The 23,537-nt window shown below is 44.9% G+C and overlaps 1 protein-coding gene across 2 annotated transcripts in view; it reads left to right on the forward strand.

Moving 5' to 3' along the window:
- The window catches only part of dennd1b (DENN/MADD domain containing 1B), a 92,766-nt gene that overhangs the window by 60,298 nt on the left and 8,931 nt on the right, over positions 1-23,537 (forward strand). For both annotated transcript variants that reach the window (XM_026147432.1, XM_026147433.1), the window contains 7 exons: positions 5,265-5,390; positions 8,993-9,094; positions 16,502-16,592; positions 18,077-18,117; positions 19,307-19,342; positions 19,708-19,764; positions 20,815-20,904. In XM_026147432.1, coding sequence (XP_026003217.1) covers positions 5,265-5,390; positions 8,993-9,094; positions 16,502-16,592; positions 18,077-18,117; positions 19,307-19,342; positions 19,708-19,764; positions 20,815-20,904 — 543 coding nt within the window. The remainder of the gene's footprint in view (positions 1-5,264; positions 5,391-8,992; positions 9,095-16,501; positions 16,593-18,076; positions 18,118-19,306; positions 19,343-19,707; positions 19,765-20,814; positions 20,905-23,537) is intronic.

Consider the following 23,537-nt stretch of genomic DNA (forward strand, 5'->3'; position numbering starts at 1 on the left):
CAGCCTAATTCCTTCTATTCTCCTCCTCTCTGCCTCTCGCTACTTTGCTGACACCGCGTACCCGTACGTACCTAGCCTTCGCACATTTGATCATTTGTATTCCCAATCAAGGGGGGGATTTACAGCGTACACTCCTACTTCCTGTATTTCAAGCCTACATTTGGAGGTTTACAAATGAACGAGGGGGTTGAGGCTGCGTCTGCGCGCCTCTCCTGAGATCACCTGGCACACTTAATCAAACATCGCGGCTTTAATTTGGCGTTCGGTTTCTGACATTTTCCAGAAAACAACATCTACGTCATCGTGTAGAGCAGAGCGCGGCAGGCAACACTCACACGGAGACACCCGCACGCCGGAGGAACGTTTGTCGTTCAAGTGTAGTTTGGGGTAAACTTTCTGCTCAGATTTTGTCCATTTTCACTTCAGAATAAGTCAAGTTTGCTTCACTTAAAGCAAAGCTGCCTACGGTAAAGTCCCTCGCATGCTGTGCTGCAACTACGTGGTAGCTCAGCGCCGGGAATGCAGTCGCTCCACCCCGGCTACACGCTGTACTTTACCAGAAACAGTCCTGGAATCTGCACCACATCATAACAAGCTGCAAGCAAAGTATCTGATTTCCTTGTTGTGAGTCTGCATTGTACCGACTGCAAACGTCAGACGGTGCTCATTTAAAGCCTCGTTTTCCAGGTTGTGATTTGTCTTTCTGAGGCGTGCACACTCCCGCTGCAGCGTTAGCAGCCCTTCATTGACTCGCGTGGAGTTTAAAAAGCTGCACTTCATTTTCACATAGTCGGTCTGCCGGCGCTTCGCTCTGGATTAGAAGTCAAAAAGGGAGAGCAGCATCACCCACTGCGTTAGTTATTGAAGTGAGGGATGACATTTAGCTGTAGTTAATTATGTATGCAAAACTCAGCCGCTCAGCTGCTATAAGAGGTCAGCTTGACAAAGTAACCCCACACCGGGCAGAATCTCATGGCAATGAGATAGCCCTATTAAAACACACACACACACACACACACACACACACACACACACACACACACACACACACACACACACACACACACACACGCTGCTTCCCCCCTTTGCTTTCTCACCCTTTCTCATTTCGCCTGACTAATGTATTGCAACGCTCTGAATACTTTATTCTTTAGTTTTTTCTTCCACTGCTTTACTGATTTAAAAAATAATAATTTCTTGCAGTCAAACCTAAAACTAGTATCGATTGTATTTGTGTAGATTTGTCTTTGTTCTGCATTTTTATGGTTAATTTTCATTTTGCGGTTTAAAAGATATCTAATATTTATCTTTAATTGAAAGAATGAATGATTTCTCACAGATTCCAAGTTGTGTTCTGTGTGTGTGTGTGTGTGTGTGTGTGTGTGTGTGTGTGTGTGTGTGTGTGTGTGTTCTCTGTGCGTCTTTGTTCAGATTTGTGTGTGTGTGTGTACAGTTCAGACTGCAGCACATCAAAAGAAAGTGGGAGATTTTCATAACTATTTTTTTCTTTGTAGTTCTTTAATTGCGTCCCCATGGCTTTCTTTCCCTGGACAGATTCTTAAACAAAACATTCCTTTTTTGTGAGAAGAAAATCCAACTTTTTATTCGTTCTTTTAAAACAACAGAGAAGCATCGGGGTCGTTATTTGTGAGACTTTTTTTTTTTTGTAATGCCCAAGTAAAAATTGAAAGTAAAATTCTACATATCTGTATATAATCGAGCTCGTTTGCAGATGTTTTTTCTTCTCCTTTTGTTTATTAAAAGTGAACGTTTGTGTGCGTCATCATTACCTGATTCTGTGTCACTTTACAAAACAGGAAATCACATGGTAAGTTTGCTTTTTAAAAAATTCTCCAAAAGCTCGTGCGTTTCGCGCACACGTGCGCAGCAGTGCGAGGCCCTTGATTGATGCTCACTCGATGCATCAAGGCGGCGGCGTGAGCGCAGACTTTCGCGCGCGTTCACACAGATGCCTGGTGTCACCTACAGAGGTATCATCCCTTACATTCAGGCAGGGATCATCATTGCACCTGCTAATTACCATCTCCAGCTGGAGAGTTAAATGGAGATCTGTTCTATGTCTGACCTTTGACCCCGTGCTCTTTATGTGACGCACTTCAAATCCTGTTTGGGGCTGGCTGGGCCGGGCCTTAATGAGGCCCCGTGTCTGCCCTCTGGGGGCCGAGCGCCTGGATGCCCCGCTTTCATCCCCGACCATCTTCCCTTGATGTAAATTGAAAAGATCACAGCTATGGGGAGAAGACCTGTACTGGAAAGGCCTCTCTGCATAGATTATGAATATCATAACTCAACAGTTTTTCCCCTCTCTCTCTCTCTCTGTGTGTCTCTCTCCGACAACCGCCCACTCCCCTCTCTCCCCCTGCCACCCCTTCCCTGTACAATGCTATAGTTCTAATTGGACCCAATGGGGGACTCTCTGCCTTTGATCTCATCACCGCCACTGTGACTTTACACTAAAAAATGTCACTGCCAAATAGGGTTATCACCTGTAGAGCCTGGCCTTCCTCTGATGCCTGTACGCATCTCGTTAGCTTCACTCAAACTGCAGAAGTTAATTAGTTTGACAGAGCCATTACCGCGGAGGCACACCTGATGATTGTGGCGTAGGCGCCATATTCAAAACCCAATTACGACGTACACGTTGGTTTTATTTATTTCTTTTTTGTTCCCGTGCGAGGCGCGTTTTCATTTCTATTAACCAAACAGCTACGACTATATTTGATTTGTAATATCTGACAATTTAATTAATCGCTACGTGTGACCGAAGGAGGATTTTTGAACTCTTCCCGTGAACGAAGGTGAAACTTCCAACTCTTCGCTTTATCGCCCGTTTTTCAAACGCCGGGAAGTAAAAAAACAAAACGGTGATTGTGTCCCCACCTCATTAAAAAGTGTTCGCGGCGCTCTCACCCGTTCAAAGCTGCAGTGCGCACAGTAAACTCCACGATCCGGCTCCTCTGACAGTCTTCGGGGGTATGCCTCCCCCTCGTAGACTGACATTGTGTTCGCTTTGATTCTCCCCCCCTCCAAAAAGGAGAGGGGGGGAGGCAGTTTAATGATTTGCGAGGAAGGGGGAAAACAGTGAAAATGCACATAAACATTAAATATTAATTCCAAAAAGGGCTTTACATAAACATAAAAGCATTTAGCACAATGAGTGAATATGGAGATGACACTTGTTAATTTAACCGTGATAAACTTTCTGTTTGATGCCTGGGAGCATTTGCGATGGCAGCACGGGGACGCTGTGGAGAGTGAGAAAGCCCAGGGGAGCCAAATCAACACTGTTCATTTTGTCTTTGTCCCAGTTTAAGACCGCCACACTCTCCGGCTGCCTTTCTTTCTGCCTCTCCCCGCGTGTCCTCCGTGTGAGCTGTGCTAACACTTTGCTTCTCCTCCCTGAAGTTTCCCAGATCGGCTAATTGCAGATGCCAGATGACAAAATCCCCCCAACGACCACAGACCAGATCAGCACTTTATCATATTTGCTGCAAACATGCGGTCAGATGTTTTTCTGCTTTCGTCGCTTTGACTTTTTCGCTGCAGATACTCAAATTTTATTCGTCTCACACACATACACAGTAAGACATCTGGTGAAATGCTTATTGCAATGCCCGACCATTAAATTGCAATAAGCAAATTTACAGATTTTAAATTTCAAAATTTACTACGGTGGCCCTGAGAGGCCAAACGGACTGCAACTTAAACAAACACCAGCTGCAAAAGTACACAAAACACAACGGAAATAGGAAACACAGATTTCCGAAAGCACAAGGGAAGTGTTTCTGGGGAGACAATAACCTGACGGACCAGTTGCAGGAACCAAAACATGCTAGGTAAGTGTGTTTTAATCTCGTGATTTTTAGTTAGGCTAACACACCTCTCCGACAGGTCCTCCACTTGGTTTAAGTGTCTCTCAGCGCAATTCTTAGCATGTTTTGGTTCCTGCAACTGTTTTGTCGGTTATTGTTTCCCCAGAAACACTTGTGCTTTTGGAAATAACTTTTTTCCTATTTCCGTTTCCCCATTTCCGGTGTGTTTTGTGCGCTTTTGCAGCGTTTTTCTTATTGCTGGTGTTTTCTTAAGTTGCAGTCCGTTTGGCCTCTCAGGGCCACCGTCATTTACAGTAAAAATGTGCAAATAACAATTTAAGAGGTGTGCAAATAAACAGAGTGCGTGCGGTGATGTGATAGATGAGGGTAACAGGAACAACACTGGTACGTTTGAGAAACCTCGACGTGATGACTCTACGTTAGATTAATTCAAACGGGAATTTTCCCTTTTCTTGGTGGTCATTGTGCACTCCCAGTTTCTGTCCCAGTTTGGCGGGTGGTATTTGAACCTGTTTTACGCTGGTGTAGAATATAGACTGAAACAATGCAAAGTTTGGAGGTGCACTTGATCCATTTCTCGCTAATTGAGGTTGAAGGTTAAACGTAATGTTTTCCTTTTGCAATTGGGATTCAAAGCCAGCGCTACCAGCCCACTGTTAGAGTAATCTAGACTTCCTGCGCAACCCGATCAAACATTGTGCTTTTGTGCTAGGCTGGCACAGCCCACACAGAGAGGAGCAGTGCCTCGCTAGCTCTGCCTCCTCCTCGCACTGCCACAACACAGACTACTGCTGAGCAGGTGAGGAGAGCCTCTTGACAACTTCCTTCCCAGACTCCCCAGGGCCCGGTGGCCAGGGTGAATCTTTTGTCATCCTAAAACAAGCTCGGGCCTGCTGCTCCTCCACTCTCGCCTGGAGTCCTGGAGACAGAGCCAGGAGAGGGGAAAATAATTAAAGACGCTTTATGTCAAGAATCCTCTTCTAGAGGGAGTCCAGCAGAGCCAAGAGGGGAGGGGAAAGCAGGAGGGAGAGATGGTGAAAAAAGCAAGAAGGTGATGGGCGGCGGAGGGAGGGAGGGGGTGAAGTGCAGTATGGAGAGGGTGAGAGAGGAAAATCAAGAATGCGAGTTTCCATTTCCTCGCCGATGTCCCCTCCTCCTCGCCGCCCCCGTGCTCCGCTCAATTAGCAAAGCAGCAGGTGCTCCCAGCAGCACAACAGATCGGTGGAAAGGCTGAAGCTTCTCCCTTTCTTTCCTTTCCCTTCTTTGAGATGACCTGCAAATGTGATACTTCACACCCAGAATGGGCTAGCTGTTTCTTCCACCAATTTCAGAGGTGATAATTTAACTTTTACCCCTCCGTCTCTCCCCCGCACCCCACCACCTCTCTCTCCCGATTTTCTTTTCCATCAGGTGTCCTCGCTGAAGAGCAAGCTGAAGAAGCAGTCGACAGCGACGGGAAGTGGTGTGGCGAGGGCCTTCCTGAGAGCGCAGGCTGCTCTGTTTGGATCCTACAGAGACGCTCTCAGATATAAACCTGTAAGGACGTCATTAATCACCATGTTAATCACTGAAAGTCACTGAATGTGCGTAAAGAGTGAGTTCGCTCAAACAATGGGCGACACTTTTATTTAACTTTTGTGGTGTAAAAATCACGCATGACAGCTAATGTGAAGAGTACGGTGTCCGAGTGTATATGTGCAAAATCTTTCACATGCTGGGAGAAGCGTTGTGACTCCTTCAGGCTCAGCTGACTGCAGGTTTCCCAACCTTATAAACCAGCGGTCCCCAGCCTTTTTTGCGCCACGGACCGGTTTATGTCCAGCAATATTTTCACGGACCGGCCTTTAAGGTGGCGCGGATAAATACAACAAAATAAAACCAGTACCGCTACCAAAAAAAAGAGTTAACGATTAAAAACACCCGAGGCTCAACTCTCACGGTCCGGTCCAAACGACTCACAGAGCGGTACCGTGCGTTTATATACAGTACATTCATATGCAGTGATGCACATAGGCCGGTGTATTTTCTCCTAAGCATGCGCAGCACACAGCAGCATTTTCAGTTTGGCTGAACAGAGTCAAATTTAATCTGTTTCGACTCAAAGTGAAAGGTGTGTTTTCAGTCAGAGCGAGGAGCTAAGGTGGGCTTGTCTGAGACGGTGAAATGTCAGAGGAGCCGAAAAGAGTCGGGACGTTCCCTTTGAAGATCTCTTTTAGCCACCTTTGGTGTTTAACTCGCCTTTGCTAAGCCCCCTAACATTTCTTTTCTAGATCTTTTCTGCTTATCAAGTCTGAATCAGAGCACAGCAAACTACACCATGTCCTGTTTGTCAGATAGCAAAGCCTTTGTTCCTCTGGCTTTGAGATTAATTGGACTTTGTGGACTCCCGGAGTCAAGATGCTACATTATTGATGCTGTCTCTCTTTTCTTTGTATACAGGCTGTATACGAACAAACTGCCTCCCCTCTGACACAGGCGCCGAGACTCTGTGTGTTTGTGCGTGCGAGCGCATCGCGCGGCGATTTCTCAGTTCGCTCACGTTCACACACTGTTTTCTTTTAGACTTTTAGGATCTGTGTAAAAGCTTTGGAGTTAACATACATGCACAAACTACACTTGTGATTTAATAAAGAAGATCTCTACCCCGTGTCCCGAAATTTGGGGAATATCGCTCTGCTCGTCGTTCTGAAGGAAAGATCTTCCCGGAGAGAGCTGAGGCGCTCTGTAGTTCACAGACCCATATGCCTCGACAGAAGGAGGGGTGTGGATGCTCGGTGAGAGTCTCGCTGGGTTGTAAATGAAACAAAACTCGAAAATGATAATGAGTCGAAAAGCAATCGGCTGATTATACGGGCAGATCGTCGGTTTCGGCTCACGTTAAAGCTCCCCAGGTGCTTCTCGCTAGCTCGGAGTAACACAGGTGTCTGACAAAAGAACCCGAAATAGCAAATCGGTTTTTACCACCATCGGTGAGGCCAGGCTGGGTAGGCGGGTGTGCGGTCGGTCCTATTCGCTCAGGTTTGACTAAACGACACGTGTAAGCAGTTCAGATCATCCAGCCAGATGTGAAGCTGTGGATAAGTGTGGTTGAGGTGCAATCGCATGTTTAAAAGTGGTAAAGATTATTTTAGACACAGAAACCTTCTCCGTGCATAATCTCAGAAAGTTACAGTTTGCTCACAAAATTTGCAGCTTTGTATGCAAAGTGCCTGCACAGATATAAGCCAGCATGAGATGGAAGCATCCAGAACATGCAATAAAATGTTTCCATTTTAAATAAAGACTGCGCATTAAAGCATGAAGCCTGACCGACACATCATCGTCTGTCTGAAAGAATCTTCCTCGTTTTTACTGTTGGCTCATCCTCAGCATTTGCAATTTTGGAATTCAATTCAATTTTATTTACACAGCACCAAATCCCAACAACAGTCACCTCAAGGTGCTTTATATTGTAAGGTAGACCCTGCAATAATACATACAACAATCATATGACCCCTATGAGCAGCACTTTGGCGACAGTGGGAAGGAAAAACTCCCTTTTAACAGGAAGAAACCTCCGGCAGAACCAGGCTCAGGGAGGGGCGGGGCCATCTGCTGTGATTGGTTGGTTTGAGAGAAGGAAGACAGGATAAAGGCATGCATTGAACCCTGTGATGTGGTAAAATCACGCCAAGTCCTTCAATCGATGTTTGTTATTGTTCTGCTGTACAGGAAAAGTTCACCATGTGAACAACCGGCAGGCAATCATCAAACTTTACACTTTTTCCTCTGTAACCTGGAAGCTTTGTGGTTCAGTGTAATGAGTCTCTTAAAATAGCTAAAATGATTGTTGTGCTCCTCCTGTAACGGTGCAGATAAAAACACGTTCGTCCTTCCCCACTATGGCGAAATCTGTTCTCTGTGCGTCCTCCTTACATTAAATATAGGGGGCTAAATGCTTCTCGCTCACTCTCAAGCCAGTTAAAAAAGAACAACTGTCAGCATGAAAAATAAAACCAGTAAAGCAGCCAGGAACGGTTTTCTTTCTACCACAGCAAACCCAAAGCAAAGCCGCGGTGCAACCACGGAGGAGATGCGCATCACCTTCCTGCTGGCAAATGTAGCCAAGTAGAAATTTCTCAGCAGCTTTGTTTTCGTGTAACCAGGTGGTGATGAATCGAACAACCTCCGCAAACGCACATCAGTGAACTGTCCCTGTAAAGATGGGAGAGTCCTGCAGCGGCGCTCGTAGTCGTGCACGGCAGCTCCGAGTTTGAACACTGAGCTCTGTGTACTCGGGAATTTTTGTTTTTCCTTAGTAGCCGTTAGCTTCTCAGTATGCTATCCAGCTTTGCACGCTGCAGTGTGGTCTGTAGCTGATTAAACCGCGAGTCACTTTCAACTCTTACAAGATAATATGCCGTAAAACTTTTAGTGATGTAAGTGGAACTGTATTCCCGTGATGTAATTTGGGCCACTGGTATCCTCTGCCAGTCCCTGAAAATGGGGTTATTCTCCAGCGTTGTTAAGTTGTTTTTATGTGGCGCGCTGTGCTCGTAGCCTGGAACAGACAAAGCACATTGTTTTACCTCTGAAGAATTTGGAGCATCGTTGAAATCTGTGTGAATTATGTTAATTATGAGAGAACGTGAACTGGAAAAGGACCGTGGGGCAGCGCGCGATTGGCCTGTAGTGGTTCTGTTGTCATCCTGCGTGTCTGTAGCTCACAGGCCGACAGACATGATGTAAGAAATGGTAATAATGCAATAATGTGTTCGTGTGGAGCACTGTTGGGTTTACTGGGACGTGTATCTGGTCCAGGGGAGATCATGTATGCATTGCCAGGGGAGCAGTTTCTAATTTTCCTTTTTTTGTTTTTTCCCCCAACTTCCACTCTTCCTCCTTCCTTCCTGTTTGGGTTTTAGCTCACTAATGAAGAAATCGTCTGAAATACTCGATGGTTAAAAGATGCAGCGTGTAACGATGCCACACATCATGTGCATGACACGAATCCTTCCATAAACAACAACAACTGGTGCCGTAAAAAAAACAGGATATCGCGTCTGTGCTGCTTCCTGCGGCTTCGTTGGTGCGAAAACAGATTGGTGCAAACAAAAATGAGTTTTGTTGTTTTTAAGCAAAAATGTTTTTCTGAACAGGGAGAGCCAATCACGTTCTGTGAAGAAAGCTTCGTGAGCCATCGTTCGAGCACCATGAAGAACTTCCTGTCCATGGCTGTCAACCTGCAGCTCTTCAAACAGGTACAAACGTGTGTGTGTGTGTGTGTGTGTGTGTGTGTGTGTGTGTGTGTGTGTGTGTGTGTGTGTGTGTGTGTGTGTGTGTGTGTGTGTGTGTGTGTGTGTGCGCGTGCGCGCGCGTGCGTGCTCTGTGCTGAAGTGGAAAGAATGTAACATCTTTATCTATATTTGCATTCTGTTCTATAAAAGAGGGCCGTTACTCGTCCTCAGATCAGCACCATCAGCTGTTGTATGCACACACTGAGCGACTGCTTACTTGGTCAGTTAATCTAACCTCTTCTATCAGGTTATTTTTGAGCATATTTCTTGTTTCCATTGGTGAAAGTTTTTATTTTTATAGATAAAAGTTGCCTGGTAGCTCGTCTCGTGCTCAGCAAATTGTCAGCTGGATTTGCAGGAACGTAGAGGCGAGAGGCCTGGGATTATGTGAGGTTACTGACCTCCAGAAACAGTTTACAGTGGATATCTCTTAGTGCACATCTTAATGTTTCTTTGCTCGGTTTTATCTGGTGTAAAAAAAGAAAAAACGATATCATGTCCACGTGTCTATAAAATCAAAATATGGGACCAGAATTTTAATTTGCTCCTCAGAAAATCTAAAATCCGCCTCGTATAGGTTTTGTTAACTCCGCCGGGGTGGTGTGTGTGTTTACTTGCTGTGTGTTTGTGTGCCTGAGCGCGAGCAGGTATCCTTTATTCATGTGTGGTTTCCCTTAAAAACCACTCATGTATACTTAATATGTTTTTCCCCCCAAAATCCCTTCAGTAATACTAAACTTAGCAGAGACGAGTGGAAAGACACCTCTGGCACCGAAGAAAATTTCCTCTCGCCCCTCGGATTTTTCTTTGCGCTCTCTGACCCACGATACTAGTGCGATTTACCCCCGAGAGCGCAGCACAGCAGCCCTCAATCAACCTTTTGTTTCTCTGGACACTCTGTTTATAATTTTCCCAGGCAGAGCAGATAGCGAGCAGCGGTTCAAAGCATCCTCCCGGCTGGCTCACGCCTCAGCGGTAGCATTGGGAAACAGGCCCTTATCTCCTCCTCCTCTCCAGCGCAGGAGATGGGGCGAGCTTATCTCCTCCACTCCTCTCGCTACTAAAGTGAAAGAGGCCAGCGGTTCACCCGAGCGCTGCTCTGGCCGTGACCTACATCCACTCGGAAACACACAAACAAAACTCGACTGGCGTGGCCACACACGTGCACGCATTTGTTTTCTGTGGTCCTGGAGATGGTTGGATTTTTATTTTCCCAGCTCATTCTTACCCGACGACACTCTCATTATTTGTTTTAACGCAATACATCTTTATCGTCACGTCACCAGCTGACGACACAAAAGTGCGCGTTAGAAACTCGGACTGCTGCCTTTTATTAAACAAATGGATCAGCATCCACAGATGTGCAGGGATTAGAGTCTTTCTTTAATTATTCTGCTTCCTGTTTGTTTTCCCTTTTCTCCGGCCGAGGTGAGCACTTTGTGCTTTATTCCCGGTGGGATCGTTGACAGAGGGAACCACGGGCCAATCGTAGCTTCCGTTTTTAGGCTTTGTCGGTGTAAACAAACAGTCTCAACGCTCAAACGGAACGAAGCTACACAACAACCCAAATGGGCGGTTTTAACACCGTCAACATTACGCCGGCAGTAAAATTTAAACCACATTGTTGGACTTGACAGACCATATTACACACGTGCGTAATGTTGAGGTGTTACCTTAGTTTGAGGTGTTACCGTTTCAGCAGGAAATTGCTTTTCTGCAGGTACTTTGTGTTTTTGGAGTGTTTTAATTCACTGCATAGCAGCTCTTTGGTTCTGCAATCAGCCAAGTCAAATAATCAGAGTTATTCATGCAAACTCAGGAGTTTGTCATTATAATTATGGAGCTAAAGACCCTGTAGTGTCACATGACGTTTAAGGCTAATAGTTGCATTTAATGCCCTTATTATAACAACTGGACTACCTCCTATTACTAAAAACCTACTGTTGTTCTGGTTCTTAAGTGAACCGACCCTAAAATAAGTAGACACAAAAGTTAGACCCCCCCCTCTAAAATGTCACATTTTCACCTTCTTGCAAACTCGCAGTTTCCTGCAGTGTTTCCTCTCTGCTCGGTCCACCAGCTCATCTCTGCTCCAAGCAGCAAGTGGGAGAAATCATCCAAAAGAATGCGGGGGGGGGTCTGTCAACGTTAACCTGCTTCCTATCAACCATCCTCAGCTCCTACACGTACAGCAGAGACTGAGTCAATGAACTCTTTCTCCTATTGACAAAACGAAGCCATGTGCTGTTTCACTGGGACTTGGACTCCAGTGATTTATTATGCATCAGTCTTGGCGGATAAGAACAAGATTGTCGAGGAATGGTGTGTAATAAATTAATCCGTTGTGTGCGGTCGCAGTCTCGCAGTGCAGAAAGCACACTTTATTGTGTATCACAGCTGCTGCAGGAAACTGGAAAGTAAATATTATTTTAGCGGCAACAGGAAAAAATGCAAAATGCAGCTTTTTCATATTTCTAGTATTTGCATGCGTCCTTTTTTCATGTCTATAAGCATGCTTGATATGTACTCCAAGAGAGCACGAGGGAAACAAAGAGACATTTAGAGTCGAAGCGCTGCAGCAGCACTATCATCTGTTCTTCATACTTTCACTTGTCTGTCTTCACATATTTAGTTTGGCTTGGATTTGTTTTTAAATCAGCAGCAACATTTGTTTGAGTCTTGAACAAGTAAATGACTCGATTTCCAAATGTTGGCGAAATCAGAATTCTGAGTAACCGTGAAAGCTTCATTAAAGCTGGCCCTCGTTCGGTCCCGTCGTGGTTCTTTCCTCAGAGTTTCCTCTTTTGAAGAATCCATTACTGTCTCGCTATTTAAAAATATCCTACGTGACCTCGCCATGAGGCCAACAACGGTGCTGGTGCCAAAGATGCTCATGTGAGTAGGGACTCGACTTCTTTTGTCCTAAAGCAGCAAAGCTGTTGCTTACAAAGGTTAGCTTTAGCTTCAGCTTTACCAACAAAACTAAACTAAAAACAAAAATTACCAACAGGCCAAGAGGTACTTTAGCACAGCGGTCGCCAACCTTTTTTGTGCCGTGGACCGGCCTTTAAGGTGTCGTGGATAAATACAACAAAATAAAATCAGTACTGGTACCAAAGAAAAGATTTATTCGTAGCAAACGGGAAAAGACCCAGGAAAACTGAGTTAACGATAAAAACAATAAAAAAAATAACAATAAAAACCCTGAAAACCATCAATTTCACACCCGAGCCTCAACTCTCGCTGCCCGGTACCAAACGACTCATGGATGGGAACCGGGCCGGGGGTTGGGGACCGCTGTTCTAGCAAGTAGTAATACAGTATGATGTCATGGGAAGCAGTACATCAAAAGAACGACCCATTTATGCTGCCTGGGAAAATGTTTTTGTTTCATTCCTTTTCCTCACTTAGCTTACCAGCGAATTGTGTTGTGCAGTTGGGCGAGTGTGTGAGGCCCGCCTGGGTCGGACGAGAGCATGAAATATCCTTGATCTTAACATGCAGGGCAGGTGAACGCGCACAGACAGGCTTACCTACCAGCCAAATGCAGGTTATAAAATGTTAGTTTGACGGCTGCAGAAATTAGAGATGGACCGATCCGATATCACGTATTGGTATCGGTCCGATACTGACGTAAATTACTGGATCGGATATCGGAGAGAAATAAAAATGTAATCCGATCTATTAAACATCAAAGAAGCACCTCACAGAACTTGCGACATGGCGTAACTCGGCTCATAACCGTAGCACATCGGAGCAGTGTGGTCACGTGATAGAGCAGCTGTGTGTGTTTGTAGCTTCGCTACCAAACCGACATCTCATCCCAGAGAGAAGTAAAGCAAGTGTGCAAGTTCATCTCTGAATGTTTGTAAAGCATTCCCACGTTAAGCTTAACAACCGATATATGGAGCGACTGCCTCCCCCTCCCTCTCCTGCTGCTGCTTCAATAATGAAACTGATCAATGATCAGCTGATCGGCTTTTCTGTCGTGAGTCCGTCTCTTGTTTGTTTTTGGCTCACTTTGCACCAGAAAGAGGAAACCAGCGGCTGAACAACAGCAGCACGTTTAAGCTTGATCAGCTGTTGTTAGAATTTATTTAATATTACTTTCTACACCAGGATCTTTTTCTACGTAGCTGACGCTGGTAACTGTGCAGGGGCGGATCTAGCAAAGTTTAGCCAGGGGGGCCGATAGGGCATTAACAGGGAAAAGGGGGCACAAAGACATACTTTTCTTTCTTATTCTCATTGAAAATGTCGAGCTTTTAATAAATAATTATCTGACACCCAAAGTTTTAATTTGATGTAAAATGAATAGAAGTCAATTACTGTATATAGTAACTGTTAAGTCTAATATATACCCTAGTAAGCTATAGTACTTTTTCCATCTGTGCAGTTCTGTAGAAGAAAGATGTTGAATCTATTTAATTATTCTTGAAAAATAATTTATTTCTGAGCACTTTTTTTTCCAACCTGCATCAAATTAAAGTTGATTACGTCGATTAAGCGTCATGAGGTGGAGCGTGGGGGGTGGTTCCCTATTTTTATTTTTTTATTTTTTTTGCTGGGAGTTTTAGAGCCCTATTGATTAGGTTGCTTACTCTTTAAAATACCAGAATAGGGAGGATGGAGCAGGTTTAAGTTTATTAGATTGATCAGTTTTGCTGAACTATGAAATATTTTGTTGTATTTTTTGCATACAGGTGTAACAGAGTAGCTTTAGTGTTTTTTTTGTTTTTTTTAACTTGAGTATGAACTTATACAAAAAGCAGCAAGATATTAAAAAAACAGTTTTATTGATTAAAAAACACATTATATCGGATTCATATCAGTATCGGCAGATATCCAAATTCATGATATCGGTATCGGGCATAAAAAAGTGGTATCGTGCCATCTCTAGCAGAAGTCGCTCAGTTCAAACAACGTTCAAACGTTTTATTAGACCAGATTATGGAGGCAGATGGTGAAGCCACATCATCATCTACAGTCCTCCCTTTATTCTTGATCGCTGTATTATAACATGTTTCCTGCGTACAGTAGTGGTCGTACAGGCTACTTGGGCGTAAGTCCTGGATCTTCAGGAGAGAACGCAGCATCCTATTCTATTAGTAAAGGACCTCCTTTACTCTTCGCCCAACACCTCCATGCAAAGAGAGCGGTGAGGAGAAGCACAGTGTTGATGAGGTACTGAAACTCTACTTTCCAAAGAAGCCTCAGCTCTCGCCTGCTTTAGTCCCAGTGATGCACACAGGTGGGGATGTCCTGGGCTCTGCCTCCTCCCCTGTTTGTCCAGAGGTCCCAGAAACCTGTAGTCCAAGGACCCAAAGCCAGACCACAGATGGCAGGATAGTTCTGGATCAGGTGGCCAGTTATTTGTCATGGCTTATAGTAGCAGAAGCTAGCTCCCCCCCACCACCACCATCAGGTTGTATAAGTTGGCACAGCACCCGTCCTGGTGTCGAGCTCCTTTAATGGGCGGTTCCAAGAGTGAGACATGCTAATCAGAGAACCTTGGTTATATCTGTAACCTTAACCATCCCCCACCACCCTTATTTAAGGCGGTATGAAAAGGGTCTGTTGTGTCTTCGTTCTTGTGTTTATGGACATGCTCATGCGCTTGAACACCAGAATGACTGTTTTTTGTTTTTAATTTATTTATTTGAAGTGCTGGTTTGTATGTGTGCGAGAGTGTGTTGATCACAGGCTGCCATTGATGAGTAATGTCTAATTAAGGCCCACAATGAGGCAGGTAATATGGCTGGGGGTGGGGTGGGGAGTGTAAGCGGAGGCTCTGGCTGGGTGATGATTTGGGTTGATTATCTGCGCTAATTGGGCCAGCCATGAAGCAGAGCACCGGTTGGAGGCGGCGCGCTCACCTCTCATTAAAATGATCTAATGATGAGTTTCCAGCTCTTCTGACCGTGGGCGCGGGTCGACGTGTCGGCCGCTAGTTAGCAGGCTGTCCCTGAAGACATGCACCCAAGAACAGCCTCTGCTGCTGTTATACTTTGGCCACACTTTCAGGGGTGGAAACGGGACCGCTTGGAAATCAAATGGCAGCATGTTGCCTCTGTGCTCGTATGTTATTAAAATCCTTAAACATTGTTTGAAAGGTAGTAGGTGTTGATCACTAATTAATGGTAATAATTAGTGAAAATTCCTGCTTTAAATGCAGATGCAGATATATATGTTTGCATATCATTATATGCATTTATTTATTTAAATAAGCACAATGGCACATTGTTACTTTTCCCTCCAACCTCCACACAACAAGTTTAAAATGTAAACATCTAAGTTTGAGATAAGAAAATCAAACCTGTGCAAAGTTGTCTTTTCTGCATTTTCACACAGTTTTAACGACTCTTAGCAGACTTGTTAAAACTGCAGTGTGTGTGTGTGTGTGTGTGTGTGTGTGTGTGTGTGTGTGCGCGCGTGCGCGCGTGCGTGCGTGTGTGTGTGTGTGTGTGTGTGTGTGTGTGTGTGTATTTTGTTCCTTTTTGTTAACATCCACAGACTTGCCAAGTTTAACCCGATGATGTCACAATAGAGGTTCGATCATAAAATAAGCTTTGGGACTAGAAGCTAACGCCAACCTGTGGTCAGTTTGGTTGGATGAAGTTAACAGAACACCGTGTGTGTGTGTGTGTGATCAATGTTCCTATAATGATTTTCTTCATGTTCAATATTTTAGAAATGTAATTTGTAGTTTCTTTCCCCTAAAAAAACCCCAAACACGGAGCCATAAAACATTGAACTAATAAGAATCTGCACTGCTTGGCACACCACAAATCTTATGTTAGGCCAAAATATTAAGGAACAAAACCTTTGATGTCTTTGTAGCTGTTACACGTAAAATTCAGTTTCCCGTCTCATCTCTGCTTTTTTAAGTTGCAGCCTCAGTCTGGGCGACTCCGTTTACTTTCATGCTTTTTAAAGAATGCTGTTTGTTTATTCTGTTCATCTTAAATGTTTACTTTGTGTTTGCAAACGTTTGTGTTGCGCTTGTGGTTGCGTAACATATTTACGCGCGCCTGCGACTGCGCTCGTGAAACGTGTCGCTGTCTAGCTGTTAAGTCCATATTTACGAGTGCGAGTTTTTCTGCTCGCCACGTTACAAAGGGAGGAAATGAAACTTCCTCGTGTCTCAGACAGAGTGTAGCATGTCGTCTGCTGCTCTAATCCCTCACCTGCTCCGCATTACCAAATCCCTATTACCTGCAGCCCAACTAATCTTGGGATGTAGTTTCCGTCAGGTAGGATTAATAACACCCCTCTGTGGCTGCTGGAGTGTTTGTATCTGTGTGAGTGTGTTCACATCCCCCCTCCCCCGGCTCCCTTCTTTAATAAGCATGTTTAAATTTATGGTTGCAGTTCATCGACGGACGGCTGGCCAAATTGAACGCAGGCCGTGGCTTCACTGACGTGTTTGAAGAAGAGATCACAGAGGGGGGCTTCTGTGGAAGTGAGTACTGCTGGACTTGTCTGTCAATTAGCTGCGTTATTTTTATTTGCCATATTTTAATGCAACACACAGGAAGTGTCAGCGAACAGAACGAGGTGAGGCCGCTAAACTGAAAATAATTAGAAGCCTTTTTAAAAAAACTGAAATGCTGATAAATTATGTTCACTCAGTGTTTGAGGCCTGCTGTAAGATATCGCAGCTGCAACCATGTCGATGTTAATGCACTGATTATTATATAAGTGACACTGATGTCATGACTTGCAGTTGCTCTTTGCTGTTCTCAGGTTTAAAGTTTCACACGCATCCTGAGTGTTGTTTGTTCTCGGGCCGATAATAAAACGCACGTGTGAACCTAGCAGAGTGCAAACCAAAGAGCTTATTGTTTCCTGTTAAAACAAAGCCTCGCAGGACAAATTTGATCATATAATCGCAGCAACACAGATTTTAGACGGTAAAGAAAAGAAGCGGTGCCATCCAGATGTTGCTGCCGTCGTGCTTTTAAGCTTTTCAGTGTGAACTCTGACCCCGACCACACTGTGGTCTGATAGGAGATTCTGAGAACTATAGAAAATCTCCATAGACTTGACAAAGGCATTTGACTCTATAGATCAGGATATATTAATAAGAAACCTGGAACATTACGGTGTCAGAGGGGTCGCTCTAGATTGAGTCCAGAGTTATTTAACTGACAGGAAGCAGTTTGTGAAATTAAATGCTCCCTATGTGCACATTGCTTGTGATGTACCCCAAGGGTCAGTTTGGGCCCCAAATTCTTCAACTCAACACTAAACAAGGCAAAGCAGGTATTAGACAGAACATGCCTTCATGTTCTACTGTTCACTGGTTTCACCTTACTTAAGCTACTGTGCAGAGGTCTGGGGCCACAACTGTAAAACTACATTACATTCACTTTGTACTCTTCAAAAAACGCAGTTTGAATCATCCACGCTGCAGGTTACAGGTTACTGCAGTCTGAAATATTGAAATGTGCCGATCTAGTGAAATTCCAAACAGCACAAATTCTATTCAAAGCAAAAAATAAGGAACTGCCAGGAAATATTCAGAGTATGTTTGTTCTTAAAGAAGTTATAATTGAAGGGGTTTTTGTAAGTGAAGGTCCGTACTGCAAGAAAAAGCTTCAGTGTTTGTGTGCATGGAGTGAAGCTGAAGCAACGTCCAACAGAAAACGGTTCAAAAAGAGTTAAAAATATGATCTTCTTGAACTATAAAGACATGAAAATGTTGAAATTAAGTGAAAGTCTCTAGAAAATGTCATGATGTGATATTAACTTTATTTTGTGTAGTATTTTTTTCTCTTTGCTAAATGTTGCTGTTTATTGTTTGCATGATCAAAGTAACAAACAAAACAGTCGATTATTTTACATAACGATGTTTCACTGTGGCTGCATTTCCAGCAGCCAGTATGGGGCTTCTTTTGAACCCTGAACGATTAATCACATGTCCTGTTTTATACGTCCTGTCAGGTAATTCTCGGTCTTACCAGCAGTGGATGCACACCGTAAAGGTATTTACCGTACATGCTGTATCTACATCTATACCTTTCCCAGTGCTTTTATTTTTATATATATTATTCCCGAGTTATACTTAATTGAAAGCATGACAGGCGCGACTTGGCGTTTGAAGCCTCGCCGTTGCCTTTGGAATGAAGGCGCCGCCTGAACGCGCAGATCGAGCTCGAGTGCAGTTGGGTGCGTGTGAAGCGGCGCGTGCAGCAGGACAGCGGAGACGGACGGGGAGGGAGACGGAAGCGATTTGACGTGACAAGACGTCCTCCGACATGACGTGTTGATCTGGCAGCAAACACGGGCGTTACTCCGCTGAACCACGCCGAGAACACGCGTCTCTCCCGCCTTCATCTCTCTCTGGCCATTTCCTCCTCTTCTCTTATCCGTCTGTCTCGCTCTCTCATTTCTGTCACAGCCCCCCCCCCCCCCCACCCCACCTCACCACAACCTTGGCCTCTCCCTCTCTCACTCACCCCCCCAAAGCCGTCAGCTAAGGCTGAATTAGTCCTCTAGAGTGCTCTTCAAAGGTTTGTTAAAGTTCATATTTCCTGACTGACAGGGATCTATAAGAGGGGCCTTCACCTCGGCCCCTCTTCTCCTCTCCCTCTGCCAACTTCTGAAACGCTGCCTGCCATTTACTCTGTTTAGCCGTTTAGCCGACGCTTTGTGCTTACACTAAAGACCCAGCAGAGAGAAAAGAGTTGAGACGCCAAAGGAAAAAAGCAGCAAATCGGAGAGACAAAGAAGAAAGGCGGCGAGAGATGCTGGGTGCCATAATGTCAGTGTGCAGAACTCAAAGTACGAATCAATCACATACCATCCTTTCTATCGCTGTTTTAGGCTGCTTCTAAATAAAACCACGTCGTCTATCGCTGCTCGCTGATACTGTTTGGTGTTTATGCGTCGCTGTTAGCAGCTGTGTTGTTTTGTAGATTGTAGCTAAGGTGTGCGCTGTAAGTCGTGCTGCGGCCAACGTGTGGCGAGTGACATAGGAGCCGATCAATCGGTGCGATCGCCCGGTGTGGTTTAACGTGAGCCGGAACTCATTTGTCGCCAGACTGATTGCAGCGAAAGTCGATAAAGCCGCATCTCTGCGGCTGTAGCAGTAATTGATTCAAATGTTCTTTTGAATGTTTGTGCGTTTGCCCCAAGCGCCCGTCCCTGACTGACTGTTTCCGTGTGTTACAGAGAGGAGGAGCGCTCTTCAACACAGCCGTGTCAAAGGTAAAGTGTTGCTTTGCATTCGTGCACAACAAGGATTCAAACCTGGAAGAAAAAGAGGTTTTAAAGATGTTTTTAAAGGTTTTCAAATGAACTTTTTCAAACTTGGCCGACGAGTCGCCAACAATCAGGAGAATTGTTCACAGCTAGTAGATATTAGATGAGCGTGTTGTTATGTGGCGTACGGTAGGGTGGCCGGGGTGCCCCGCCTGGATGTGCGAGGCTCTCTCATCCCGCCTCTTGTCTGCATGTTTTTTTGCCACGGGGATCAAAGTATTTCTTGATGTTACATGAAACCAGAACAGAATGTTAATGCAACATGTTTTGTGTGTAATCTGTGTCTTACTGTGTGTGTGTTTCCCTCCTAGGCCAAGGTTCATGCTAAGAAGGGTATCCGGGACTTTAGGGGCATACTGAAAGCAAGGGTGAGCTGCACCGGACCTTCGCACGCTGTCGGGGGCGTGCAAACACACCCGCGCACACATCATTTTGTTGGGAGGCCCTCGGATGGATACATGCCTCCCTCATAGAAACAGACAGGAAAGCTGCTTTACATGGAGTGTGTGATTCTGACGTAGGGGCCTTTTAATGACTGTTGAAGCCTGCTTAGCGCTTTGTTCAGGGCTGTACATTTTTAACCAGCGCCCCTCTGGCTATGGCCTGTCATGTCATCCGAGCCGCAGCCCCTTCTTTCTCTCTTTATTGTCTGCATATTTCATCAGCGAGCCTGTGATTTCCTCAAAGCTAATGTAACGAGGTGTATGTTTCCATAAGCCTGATGGATTTGATAAGGCAATAGCAGTTTGATCTGTCAGTGGGAAACCGAGAGGCTCAGGGTGCTGATGATGAGCAGGAGGGGAGGGCGCAGCGGCGGCAAACAGAGGTGCGGAAAGTGTTTGATTCTCCGCTTAAACACGTTTCCTTTTTAGAGAAATTAATTTATGATGCGATTCAAACTGCACCGGATTTCTTTTGCTGCCAGCTGCACGACCCCAAGCGGGGGCCCTAAAACCACGAGCATGTCGATGCGTCAGAGGTGGTTACCGTGGTTGTTGTTGTCGTAACTCAGAGGGAAATGTTTCAAGCGAAAGGCATCCATCTGTCTCGTGCTGAAAAATGTCTCGTAGAAGTGAAAAGTTTGTTTTTGGCTCTGAGACTGAAGAACAACCAGACTTTCATCAGTTTTAATAGCAGTTACGTGTATTTGCTCGTGATTCTTTTTTCTCCGACTAATTTGGTGCATTGAGTATTTTCTGCATCACAAAGCGTCCACGTATAGTTGAAACTGTGTCACGCAGAGGAAACCAGGTAAAGCCACGTGGATTTGTCGAAAACCAGCCAGAGACTGATCGTTTAACCTTTAACGTAACGTTACTGTGAGGCGGCATCAGACGGCTTCGTTGCATTCATTGCTCTTTTGTATGGACGTCGATATTTACGCCTGTTTTGTAACCGAAATTCATCTTCTTTGTCAGGACGATGAAGAGGAGGGGATCGTGGTCTATCCAGGATCTCCAACCAGTACCAAGAGCCTGTCTCCAAGGAGACTGCAGAAGATGAGACGGGTATGACACACACACATCAGTAAATGAGTTAACTACATTTACACTGACTGATTACAGCAGAGCTCACTTTCACTTGACCAGAATGGATTCAGTGTTTTTCCTCTGAACTCTTTTCAGTCCACTCCCTCCCCCCCACATCTCTCTGACTCCCCTCCCTCCCTCGTTCTCCCCCAGCTCTCTGTCTCTCTTGTAGCATCTCTCAGAAGTACAGTAGTTTGTCAGGGTGCCAAATGTAACGATAAGCATTTTTTCCTCGTTCAATGCGCTCGTGTTGTACATTCAGTGTTTTCCTCTGAACAGCACGGACAGTCGAATCAGCTCATCTGCTGGTCAGCGTTTCCTCTGAAGAATTTGCTTGTGCACCATAAGTGCTAGCACTTTTTTTTTGTTCTTTGTTGTGTGCAGAGCGTGCACACGCACAAAACACACATTCATCAATAAATATGCGAGGAGAAAATACTCTGTAGTTTAACTATTAGACGCTGCAGCGCGGTGTAAATGAAAATGTGTAGATTTAGCATCGCGCCGTTGGAGTCGCACACATCTGTGCTAAACAAATGCACACAGCCTCGAGGATGCTGCTTCTGCTCCTGCCTCGCGTCTGTGCTCGGCTGGTCCAGGCTGGAGCTTTTCCACCTCTTATTGCTAAATGAATATATGGACTCCCAGTTCCCAGCTTTAAAGACGCACACACACACACAAACACGCCTGCGTGCACATTCTGACATTTTGGTCACAGTCGTGTAAGAGTGTGATTAGGAGAGGTTGTGCTGTCTCTAATTAGTGTTGTATTTCCTGTGTGTGTGATGAGGCTGGAAAGTCTTAGCGCAGAGGAAGGTGTGACGGCCGGGGAGAAGAGAGGAACGGCAATTAGGGCTTTTCTAAAGGCCTCCTCGGACACCTCCCGCCCCCCAGCCGGCATGCGCGTGCACCCCCACAAACATGCACGCACACACTTTTTTTATTCAGGATATACAGCCCCGCTCGTACCGCCGAGGCCCGCTCATTGCCACAGTAACGGGTCCCTGGAGACCGCTGGAGGAGGGACACGCAGGACACAGGACGGCGTGTCCCACAGCGCCGCTTTGTGTGTTTGTGTTTAGATGTAGTCCATCAGTTTCTCTTCCCGATGATGCTCCCGTTCTTTGCTCTCATAATATTGATTTTCTCTATTTGCATATTAACCAATTCACACAAATCAAAAGCACTTGCAAACACTACTTGGTTTAATTGATGAAATGGATATTAATTAATATTCATGCACATAAATCCTCGGCTGCAGGTACAGGCCTCAATATTTTATTGTATTTTGAACAAATAGTCTGCAGTTTTTTCTCTACGTCAGTAATTTCTATACTTTGAACCGCTTAGTGCAGCACATTTACATTTGATCTGAAGACGAGCGTCACCGTTGTTCTCGCGCTCGCCGTGTCTCACTCGTCTCTTTTTTAAATTATTTTCTTCAGCTTTCTATGAAATGTTCGTGCTGTTGTTCTGCCCACAAACGTCTTGACCAGGTGTTCCTCGCACGAGAAATTGATCTCAGTGGGACTAACCCAGTTAAATAAAGGTTAAGTAAAGTGGAAAAGAAGCACCTTGATCCGCCTCCCTCGCTCGCGCCCGCACGTTTGGCCCGCGCTCATCGTTAAAAGTTTTTTAATCTTTAGGGGTTTTTTGTCGTGTCTCTAACCACACAGCAAACATTTGTCTCAACAGTGCAAAAAAATCCTTGTAAATATTTGTGCACTTTTAAGATCAATGAGGGTAAAACGATGAATAAAAATAGCTTTCAGTGCAAGGCGATAAAAACCTACAGTGAAAATGTAGAAAGTAACACCGTCATGAATGTGTGTGTTCATGCAGACTTATTTTAAGTGTACTTATTAAACTGGCAAAGACTTTTGCTTTAAAAACAATCCAGTAAACACATCATGAAACATGAGCGTCTGTTTTTTATTATTTTGAGAGATTTTCTGCACCTTTTCCTTAATTTCTGCACTTAATTGACCAACAAGTGGAGTCAGTGCGTCGCTGAGCCAGGAGAGAATACACTGCTGTTACACGTCTAATAAAGGTAATATTACCAGCTAATTTGTTATTAAAGCATTTTGTGCTGCGTGCACTAAACCCATCAGCGACGCCTCCACCGTACGTTTAACCGAGTGACCGTCGGAGCGCCGTCCACCTGAAACACGTCAGCTGCAGAGACGCTGCAAACGCCAACGTGGAAGAAAAATGTTGCTTTTTTTAAACAAATCTTTTTCTTTGCACACATCTCTGTGTGTCCTTGAAATGAAACGAATGATCCCGCAGAAGCTCCTTTAATTAATCATAGCGAAATAATCATAGTTACCAAATTCCTTTTCTATTTGATCAGCCAACACATGTACCAGAGAGGAAGTGCTGCTGTCATATGCATTCATATTTCAGCTGCTTCCGCCAATGTGGGTGATTTGTAGTGTTTGGTGAGCGTGTTGATTAAGAATGTGGGAGTAATCCTTTCGTTTGACAGGAACGAGGCTGAACGGGGCAACAAACAGCCATTGTTCTGGCTCCTGTATGGTTTCCTGTGAGCACCAGTTTCTGCTCAAGATTTAGCTTAGAGTGTGTGTGTGTGAGTGTGAGTGTGAGTG

This window comes from Astatotilapia calliptera, chromosome 17, assembly GCF_900246225.1.
Source record: "Astatotilapia calliptera chromosome 17, fAstCal1.2, whole genome shotgun sequence".
In the NCBI taxonomy this organism is placed as follows: Eukaryota; Metazoa; Chordata; class Actinopteri; order Cichliformes; family Cichlidae; genus Astatotilapia; species Astatotilapia calliptera.